The sequence below is a fragment of the Eucyclogobius newberryi genome, unplaced genomic scaffold (assembly GCF_026437365.1).
Source record: "Eucyclogobius newberryi isolate DKJ021-1_F unplaced genomic scaffold, fEucNew1.0.hap1 SCAF_22, whole genome shotgun sequence".
In the NCBI taxonomy this organism is placed as follows: Eukaryota; Metazoa; Chordata; class Actinopteri; order Gobiiformes; family Gobiidae; genus Eucyclogobius; species Eucyclogobius newberryi.
This window is the reverse complement of record NW_027315857.1, coordinates 14,939,803-14,949,675: the sequence shown is the minus strand read 5'-3', so window position 1 is coordinate 14,949,675 and position 9,873 is coordinate 14,939,803. Positions and strand designations below refer to the sequence as shown.

At 40.7% G+C, this 9,873-nt stretch overlaps 2 protein-coding genes across 2 annotated transcripts; one reads left to right on the top strand and one right to left on the bottom strand.

Annotated features, from left to right (window-relative positions):
* The first annotated feature begins 432 nt into the window (after positions 1-432).
* LOC140371829 (claudin domain-containing protein 1-like) lies at positions 433-5,186 on the top strand. The gene is made up of 4 exons (XM_072459040.1): positions 433-877; positions 1,749-1,856; positions 2,140-2,277; positions 3,531-5,186. The coding sequence occupies exons 1-4, from the start codon at positions 586-588 to the stop codon at positions 3,749-3,751; spliced, it is 759 nt and encodes a 252-aa protein (XP_072315141.1). The 5' UTR covers positions 433-585; the 3' UTR covers positions 3,752-5,186.
* Positions 5,187-5,262: 76 nt separating this feature from the next.
* Positions 5,263-8,932, bottom strand: LOC140371831 (N-acyl-aromatic-L-amino acid amidohydrolase (carboxylate-forming) B-like). The gene is made up of 7 exons (XM_072459041.1): positions 8,842-8,932; positions 8,309-8,541; positions 7,543-7,738; positions 7,375-7,468; positions 6,800-6,907; positions 6,617-6,729; positions 5,263-5,475 (listed from the first exon to the last, which is right to left on the bottom strand). The coding sequence occupies exons 2-7, from the start codon at positions 8,539-8,541 to the stop codon at positions 5,263-5,265; spliced, it is 957 nt and encodes a 318-aa protein (XP_072315142.1). The 5' UTR covers positions 8,842-8,932.
* Positions 8,933-9,873: the final 941 nt, after the last annotated feature.

The window sequence follows — 9,873 nt, the reverse complement described above, 5'->3', positions numbered from 1 at the left end:
GTACATCCGGGCTACATCTCCATCGGGAGCTTCACATGATTCTTGTTGTTATCTGTAAAAATAGATGGTCTCTAAGTTACAAAAATGGCTTTGACGTTGGCGGAACCGGAAGAGGAAAACACAAGGATTAGTGTGATCCCGAGATCCTGGAAGTAGTACCAGCTTCAGCGCTGGCATGGATCTATAACATGAATTAAAATAGCCCGAGTCATATAAAACTTTGTTGCGTTTGAAACCCCCCCCCCCGGCGCCTCGTGCTGGTGCAGAACAGAGCGCGTGTGTGCGGACAAAGCGGCGCGATCTGTTGCGGGGCTGTGAGCGCCCACCACCACCATCTGTGGAAGTGGGACAGGGGAACAGATGGTGCCCGCGAGCCGCCGGGACCGTCGGGCTTCAGCGCGCACACGACGCTCCGCGATGAAGAGGAGTCCGATCGTCATTTGTCCGTCAAGTTGCGGTGTATTTGCCCGCGTGTGGCCCATGACAACGCCACTTTGAAGACGAAGCGGGCTCGTGTTTGGCTCAATATTGCGACTTCAGTAATAATCCCCCCCCAGTCTGGACGCGCCATTGGCTGGATGAATAATGGTTGACAACCGCTTCGCCACCGCTCTGGTCATTGCCTGCGTGCTCAGCCTGCTGGCCACCGTGTATCTGTCGGTGGCCATCGGGACGCAGCACTGGTACCAGTACAGCAGCCCCCCGGTGCGCGGCGAGGCCAACGCGTCCGACCTGCGCTCGCTCTACGAGGAGTTCATGGACGGGGAGTTCGACGAGAAAACCTACAGCGACACGCTTTTCCGCCTCAACGGGACCGTGGGCCTTTGGTGGCGCTGCGTGTCGGTGCCGGCCAACGCGCAGTGGTACAAGGAGCCAGGTAACCGGGGGCAACAGGCGTGCAGAGGACGCGCGGGGTCTCGTGTCGCAAAGTAACGCAAATAATTTCTGTGCAATTTATTTCTGTGCAGTTTATTTCTGTGCAATTTATTTCTGTGCAATTTATTTCTCTGCAGTTTATTTCTGTGCAATTTATTTTTGTGCAGTTTATTTCCGTGCAATTTATTTCTGTGCAATTTATTTCTGTGCAATTTATTTCTGTGCAGTTTATTTTTGTGCAGTTTATTTCTGTGCAGTTTATTTCTGTGCAGTTTATTTCTGTGCAATTTATTTTTGTGCAGTTTATTTCCGTGCAATTTATTTCTGTGCAATTTATTTCCGTGCAATTTATTTCTGTGCAATTTATTTCTGTGCAGTTTATTTCCCGAGTAGCTTATTCCACAGTAATAAATGCATTACACCATGATGTCACTGCCAACACATGCAGTTCACACAGCCCCAGTCATGCACAGACTGGTGGGTGGAGTGTGTTGCCCAAGGACATAAGGATAGGCTTAAAGGACATTGGATTGAGCTGCCAATGGTATTTCCTTATTAGTACTATCTTGTCTTACACTAGCTGTTTTTATTTTATTTTATCTTTAGTTTTCCCCTCCATTCCTTGAAATTTCCCCATGTGTGGACAATAAAGGAATATCTTATCTTATATCTTATCTTATCTTAAATGAGATAATCAATTCAGTAGATGTGGTTCTTAGGTAATCCTATACATTAATGTGGAAGTTAAAACATAATGGGTGAAGTAGTAGAGTAAGAATATGTTGTGAAATCAAACAATTAGAAAATACAGTACAATTGGGCTGTTTACATGCCACACAACTCAGATATGTTCTTGATATGACCTCTTTCAGATCCTAAGTTTGTTCTGGAGTGCCGAAGCTTCACTCTATCTCACCAGTTTATACCCAAGTACAAAGAGCCGGGCAATCACAACAGTGGAGAAGACCTGCTGCGTACCTGTAAGTTTGTCATATTTTATTATAATAAACTATCTAGCCACTTAAAGAATAGTATTGGTGAACTAGAGAGACCTTATCAAACTAAATGACTGTATGTTTCCTGGTTGAATAAAGGTTAAAAACGTTTTTCACAGTTTTAATCTGCAAAGAAGGAGATATTGCTAATTGACAGACATGTATCTACCTGCGTTGCATCAATGAAATTTCCCCATGTGGGACAATGAAGGAATATCTTATCTTATCTTATCTTATGTAACATTTTGCTTGTGCTTCTGCTGTGTAGACCTGTGGAGGTGCCAGTTCCTGCTTCCTCTGGTGTCTCTAGGTCTGATCGTGTTGGCAGCGCTTATTGGGTTCTGCGCCTGTCTGTGTCGCAGCCTCACTCCCACCTTGGCCATAGGAGTGTTTCACTTAATCGCCGGTAAGACCAGTTTTGAAGCAAACTAGTTTTTTAATCCTTTTTTTTTCATGTACAATGGGACATAATGGCTTGTGGACACTTGATGTGGTTAAACCACACATACAATAGCAAAACAAATACTCAACAATCAAAACTTAAGCATAAAGCATTGTATTGAAGCATAATACATTGTTTTTCTTTATTTGTCTACCAGAAGCCCACTTCTGGTAGACAAATAAAGAGAACAAATCAAAGATTGCCCGCTTCACTCCACCACAAAAAGCCCACGACCATTTCTGACTGTGACACGGCCGTGTCACGGCTGTGTCACGACTGTGTAGTTGGAGATGGAGGTCCCTTGTCACTGGCTTTGTTGTTCAGTATGACGAGGAGTATGTACGAGCCAAATTTCATTTCATAAAGATTTTCAAGGGGGACTGGGACATCACTACACCTTCAGCTATCCATGGGTTCCAGAATGATGAGAAGTTAGACCCGTTGCCATAGCAATTAACATTTTGAATGGGAAAAAAGTCCTCAAGATATGGCATAAAACAGGATCTTAAATCCATGGATACTGGGGCACAGGCCCCTCTAATTAATTCCTACATTTGTTGTAAAAATCTGAAGTACGTCTAACGCTCAGAGGTTATTTCTTGTAATCTGGTGGATTTTAGATTAATTAATCCAAATGCCTTATTTTAACCTACATATAGGCTTTTACTTGTAGTCTATTATAACAACTTTTCTTATTAAATAGCTGTTTTAATCTGTGTTTTACACATCTTTACGCAGCTGATCACTGGTGTCCATTTCTAGTGTCAGTAGTTCCTAGTGTTCCCCAGCCCTCTGTTGCCTCCCTTTGCACCTTCAGAGAAAGGTGCAGGGCATCTCAGTGCAGCCTCCAGGTCTGCAGATTCATACTATTGGAAGCTTGAGTTCAGTCTGCAGCTTCACCCTGTGGACTGTAGTTAGAGCCTGCAGAGTCCACACTAAAGCCTCACATGTTAAGTTGCTTTTAACTGGTAATACATGTGAACTATTGAGAGAAATTTGTGGATTCACGCGCTTTCATACATTTTAAAGTATTTATCAACACAAATATGAGGCGGATCATCAAAAAATATAAAATGATTAAAAGTGTGGGCTTTGTAGAACATCTGTATGGACTCTAAACTCTAAACACTCTAAAAAGTGGTTTTCTAGATATTCCTAAGAAAACGTTTTTAAATGAGTAAAAGACTAAATTCATATTGGTGTTTTGTGTTCGTCAGGTCTGTGCACCCTGGCCACGGTGTGCTGCTATCTGGCCGGCATGGACCTTCTTCACAGGGTGTCCATGCTCCCAGATAAGGTTGACGGCTCCTTGGGCTGGTCCCTGTATTTGGCCCTCATCTCCTCCCCCCTCCACATGATGTCCGCTGCTCTGTTGGTGTGGGCCGCCCGAAGCCACAGTCAGAACTACTACCGCATGAGCGCCTACCGGGTCGCATAGCTCGCTTCTCACACAGCGTCCCTTTGTCTGACTTAATACCACGCTTCCGCACCAAGATGTAAATGAAAATGATGTCAGAGCAGCGAGATGTGGGTTAATCTCTGCGTTGTACCCCCCCTGATGGATTAAAATGCATGTTGAGCACTCGAAATAACGACACTAGAGTTAGTGTACTAAAGAATACGTCTGGATCAGCATAAGCCTTAATCATTTCGATTACTGTTAAAGTTCAGTTGATTCTGCTCTGTTCTCCAAAGGGAATTGTATACATCTGTCAGGCCTATAACACACTTATTATTTTGTGGGACATGCCATTTTTTTTTTTGTGCTACCAAACTGTGTACGTCGATTGTTCCTAGTCATTTGTTTTTTGTCATTTCAATGTGATGTAATGTTGTAGCCGCCATTCGTCACTGACACATTTAGGCCTGTGACATCACACCCCTTGCATTATTCATATGCACAGACCACGCCCCTTCTCCGCGCTCCCCTTAAATCTTCTTCGACTGTGGCCGGACGGAGTTTATTTACTGATTGCTCCGTCAGAGAGTATTCTAAACTGCTCTTCTTATTCGTAGTTGGTCCTGGCACTTTGAATATTACGGGAGTGAAAGCTGGACTAAATGGGCTCATAACACGGAATCACTATTTGGTGTGTGCGGCGCTAAAGACATAGACACAGAGTCACTAATGATGAGCAGTTTGTCATATTTTAGTTGGCAGTTTATAGTTGGCCTGAACACTTTACTTTGCATAAATACCGGGCAAGTTGGTCTGATGAAAGCCTGAGCAATGCTTGATGACAAACACACCCAATGTTGTTTTTGGCCATCTAGAACTGCTTGAGAAGTTTTTAAGAACAGGGATGGTCAGTGGAATCCGGGAGTGGTTTTAGTTCCGCAGCTCAACAATGTCTACGTGCAGTTCTGTTGTTGGCAAACTTGTTTTGTCATTGTTTGCTTATTATTTTAACCTTTGCTTGTGTCGCTTTTTATACTTATTTTAGCGTTGCAAATTAGTGTATGCGTTATTTGTACTTGGTGTTTATTATATCAAAAGATCAGTGTACAGATCACGAATAATTTGTTTATTTGGATAAAAAAATACAGTCTAATCCAGTCAGCTTAGTATGAATGTACTTTAAAGGCCATATTGCGAAACGCTTCCTTTGCACTTAAATTATTTTTGAATATATACCGTGAATATTTCTCTAGTTGCGTAGTGAATTTCTATTTTTGACCCCAATGGTTATATTTATATGAAGGAATATCTCAAAAAATGTTTTTTATTCTAGTTTATGGGATGTTATTTTACATAATAATAAAGCCATCATGTATTCAGTTTGTGACAATCCAAATGTAATGCTTTTTGTGAATGTTGTATGAATATGTGGACAAGAAAACCCATTATTAAAGTATGCAATGAGACTGGTTCATTTCAAACTTTGTAAAAATTTAATTGCAGTCTTTGGTTTTTGACAACTGTTTTACCACCTCAGAATTACATTTTTATTATCTCTTGTTGCTGAGGTCCCGATGCGCTTGAACAGCAGTAATAGTTACACAACTCCTTCTTGACAAAGAGAAAGCAATACCCTTTTCATAGTAGGCACATTCATTTATGAAGAAAGGATAAAGAGCTTCACTTCCATTGTAAAGGATAGTTTCACCTGAGAAAGTCTGGAAAACAGGGTCCCCAGGATTCAGAAGGCAGAAGTCCTTGTCCTGAAAAGCAAACGCTCTTATTAGGTACTTCATAAAGAATGAATATATATGTCAGGTACACTAAACGTCTTAATGAAGGCTATGAGCAAATGTGAGCAGAAAGTAGACATTAGATCTACTGTGTAATGATTGTTACAGTGCCCACCAAACTCTGCGATAAGTGCTTTACAAAAATGAAAGCCCAAAATCATATTTTACGCACAGCCCAAGAAGCTACAAATCCCCAGGACTATAGTAAATGTAACTTAACATAATGGCAAATGAAAGAAATAACATAGCAAGCAACATTTTGAGGAAACATTGTTTCCATGTCAAAAGACAACTTGGATTCCAGTTTATCTTTAATTTTTAAATGTATTTTTCTCACAGTCTGTAGTAACTACACTTGAGCTTCCTGCACCTCAGTGAGCACAAATGCTAATTACTGCAGTTTGATGGGAAGCAATTAAAGTCTGTTTGTACAAGATGAATAGAATTAAATGCATATGTGGCAAATCTCTGTGCTCTTTACAATGGCATCGCCTGGTGAAACTGGTAATAATAGAGATGTCTCAGACTGATACCAAAACACAGCCAGCCAAAACATTCTAATGAGTAAGAAAAACAAATGCCCAAATTCTTTAATGACAATAGGTAGATTAGATGGACAAAAGAGCACATCAGGGAGATCAATCAATCAAAAAGTGTCTATTTATAGAATCTTTCTACGTCATAAGCAATCATGTGCATATTTAAAAGATCTAAAATAACTAAGCAATCTTTTGTGTGTGGGTATGTATCATTCAAATAACAGAAGACTTCCTGGCGACAGTCTCCAAAATAATAATACAATTATTTAGTCTGTTCTTCAGTTATGAAACTTAATTGACATTGAAGGAAAATCCCCATGTTTAATAAATGTAAAAGGTATGTAATGAGTGTGTAATGAGTGATCAGATGAGAGAACTATGTAAAGACCTTAACTGTAATTACAGTTCAGCCTAAATATTTTAACTGTAAGACATGCCATTGTTCTAATGTAGAAGTATTATGCGAGTAATCCAGAGGTCAATGTGTTGTACCCTACAGAGAATACAACTTTGAAATGTTTTCATTTGTATTGTTGTCTTGGATTTAAAGGGTTTGTTTTAAATGAACTCACCTGAAGTTCAGGATGAATGGCTGCTATAATATCATGAGTGTTACAGTCACGTGGATAGTCCACATGTTTAACCAGAGTGAAGACATTTACAAGTCCTCCTTCAAAAACTGTCCCTGAAACAGGAATGAAAGGGTCAAAGGTCCAGAAAATCTCACATTTACAATGTTTATGCAGTTGTTTTACCCGAGTTAAATAAATGGACCCATTGGAGCATGTGCTGAACTGCATTCTTCATTGTTGTGTAGGTATTGGACCTCACTACTCCATGGGGCTGAGGGCCGATTTCTATTGCTGTAAACACACACACAAGTGTATAAGACAAAATAATAGAACTACAAGTTTTCTCATTCTCACTTCATGGACAGGCCATGTCTCATGTTCAGCTCAGAACCTCCAGAATGTGAGGCTCACTGAGCTGCAGAGGCCATTGGGGGCAGAGGGCCATTTTAAGTTTGACTGGATTTAGTTGTAGGAACAACCTAAATGAGAGACACATGTCAGGCCATCATGTCCAATATTTTTGTAATTACAATATTACAATTGTTATCACTAAAAGCTATATTTGATTTGAACATGTTGACTTGGTATCTGGACTTTGATACATTTCAATTGCAGAGCTTTTACAATATTATGTCTAAGGTTCCAATTCAGTCAGTCAATGAATGCTGTGAGGACACACAGGTTTTCTATTTAGTATTAGCAGTGTGTAGTTTCATGACATCTGTGTAAAAAACAGAGAAAAGGAAAAGGACACAAACCAAAACCATGTTTTCCTACAGAATCCAGAGAGTAAGACTCGTCCGGTGGCAGATCAAAATGAATGTATCTCATTGGTACATCAGGAATACACCGCTGCAATTGAGACACAAGAAGTCATGACCTACAACAACTACAACACATTTTCACTACTATCTCCATTCACTTGCCTGTAGGTATTTGAATATGTGCATAGAAATCCAATCTGAGTGTGAAAATGTGATGAAACAGAGCCCTATATTGGCCGTGGTGTTGTGGAGGTCACACACAAGGTCCACAGAGTCTGCACTGCCTTTTGGACCAAGCAGAGCATTGAGTTCCCGGGACCGGATCACTTCAAATGGAGCACTATTGGATAAGGGAGAGCTGGAGGAAAACACAATGAAAGAACGTCATCGCTTTACAGTTACTGCTGATACTACTACTACTACTACAATACAAAAGCAGGGATGTCATTGTGATATTTGTCACAATCACCACAGCATTGAGAGGCCAATCATATTTAACACACGCAGATGTTTGTTCTAATATAGCAGGGTTTAAAGTCTAATCCCTAATAGAAATGATCAGGTTTGAAATGGATATGGATAACTGGACATTCATTTAAGTGTCACAACACAACTTAGAGCTCTAAACTAAGAAATATTAGACCTAAATGTGGTGCTTCTTTTCTGATGGTTTATGCCAAATTCAGTTTACCATTCAGAAAGCTCTAATCACATACTTAGAAGAGTGAACCAATTTTTGTTGTATGTAATGTAATTGAAAGTAAAATAAGGATGTAACTGTTTGGTGTCAGAAATTATGAATAATTGAAAAAGCATGATAATTCTCTCAGAATAATTGCAAATAAAATAATATATCTAGGGACATGACCTTCCTTTGGCGACCTTTGTCTCAGGACATTAGGGGTTGTATGAAAGGTCACGATCTTACTTGAGAGCATCCTGTGAGAAGCAGCGGTTCAGATCCACCTCGATGTATCTGAGGCACTGCTGCGCAGCTCGAGGGTTGGACAACACGAGCATGGGCTGGTGTCCATCTTCCTCCCGCTTGCTCTTCAACAGCTCTTTGATTAAATAGACTCCTGACAGTTCGTTCCCGTGGGTTCCTCCGCACACGGCCACGCGGGACAGCTTCGGCAGCAACACCACCTCCTGTGAGTCCATCTGGGACAGGGAGAGAGAAGAGTTTCAGATGAATGAGTCCCAAATGAAGATGGGCTGTGATCTGTCCCTGTAATCAGTTTTATTGGACTAAAAAGATGTCTCTCCTAAGCGTTCATGGAGAGGACTCTGTGTCAAATTAAGTGCTTTTTCTTGGCAACATTCAGTAGTCAAAGGAAGTACCAACTTTGAGTACATTTTGCAGGCCGTTTGCGAGGTTGCCTTCTGTACTTATTATAATTTGTATGTAAAACGCTGAAGCCAACACTGCAACAAGAGAGCTATTGATTTGCGAAACCTTACCTCTCAGACTCCTGGCTCTCTCTCTGCAGTTTGGGATTCTTTCCAGATGTGCAAGTGACAATTTTAAAGCCTAAATGTAAGAAATGTGATTATTTGCGTCAAAAATCGGTTCAGAAATGATGCCGTTTATAGTTCAGCAGGTTTTACCTCATCCTCTACACCGAGTCAGCACTCCTCTCCTCCCCGGGACCCTCCTGCCCTCCACTGCACTGCGCTGCACAGTTGTTTGTTGTACAAGAAGGGTGTGTCTCCACTTCCAAACGGAGCCCCAGGTCAGCCCCCTCCCCTGCTGCCATCTCTAGCCCATCTCTCCACCAACAGTGTAACAGTGTGTATGGGATGGTAGGTTCCAGTGGAGCCTATAGAAATTTGACTAAAAATACATTTGCTGGCATGACACAGCAAGCGAGGCGCCTTTTATGTGGGGAAGAAAGAGCTCTTCTGGCAGCGAGGTGAAAGCAAAACACATTTCGATTTATTCAATTTTGTGTCTTTGCCTTTTTTTTATAACGCAATATTGCATTTTTGCGGAAGCTCATTGTATTCATTCAAAAAAAAAAAAAATATTATCGTTTACTATTATCGTAAGTATTATATATAACGAGATAATTATCTCGTACATTTTTATTTAACAAGTTATTACATTTTAAGGTTTACAAAAGTAATGAAATGTTTGTTGTATAACCAAGTTGGATCATCATTTTATGACTGCGACACATTTAGGCATCCAGAAGATAAATAGTACAAGCCTGTGCTGCCGGTTTAACAAGCACAAGGAAAGAAAAGGAAAGAAAAGGCAGCGCTGCCAGCAATGAGCTACAATTAGGCTCTATTAAAAGAACAGTATGTTAATAGAAAAGATGATGTTTGATAACAACTGTTTAACATTATTATAGTCGGTACGGCAAATCCCTTTTGACTCAAGGAACAGTGGTGGAGCAAGTACTCTGTAAAGCACAAGGGCAAAGAATGACTCGAGTCAAAGGAAAATTACATACAAAAGTAAAACGTATTTCACACGGATTCTGCGAA

Bases quoted from the DNA above. Each gene is read 5' to 3' on its own strand.
- LOC140371829 (XM_072459040.1), top strand. From the start codon at position 586: ATGGTTGACAACCGCTTCGCCACCGCTCTGGTCATTGCCTGCGTGCTC. The intron at 878-1,748 runs GTAACCGGGGGC...GACCTCTTTCAG, and splicing joins GCAGTGGTACAAGGAGCCAG to ATCCTAAGTTTGTTCTGGAG. The intron at 1,857-2,139 runs GTAAGTTTGTCA...TCTGCTGTGTAG, and splicing joins AGAAGACCTGCTGCGTACCT to ACCTGTGGAGGTGCCAGTTC.
- LOC140371831 (XM_072459041.1), bottom strand. From the start codon at position 8,541: ATGGACTCACAGGAGGTGGTGTTGCTGCCGAAGCTGTCCCGCGTGGCC. The intron at 6,730-6,799 runs GTAAAACAACTG...TTCCTGTTTCAG, and splicing joins GGTCCATTTATTTAACTCGG to GGACAGTTTTTGAAGGAGGA. The intron at 5,476-6,616 runs GTGAGTTCATTT...TTTGCTTTTCAG, and splicing joins CCATTCATCCTGAACTTCAG to GACAAGGACTTCTGCCTTCT.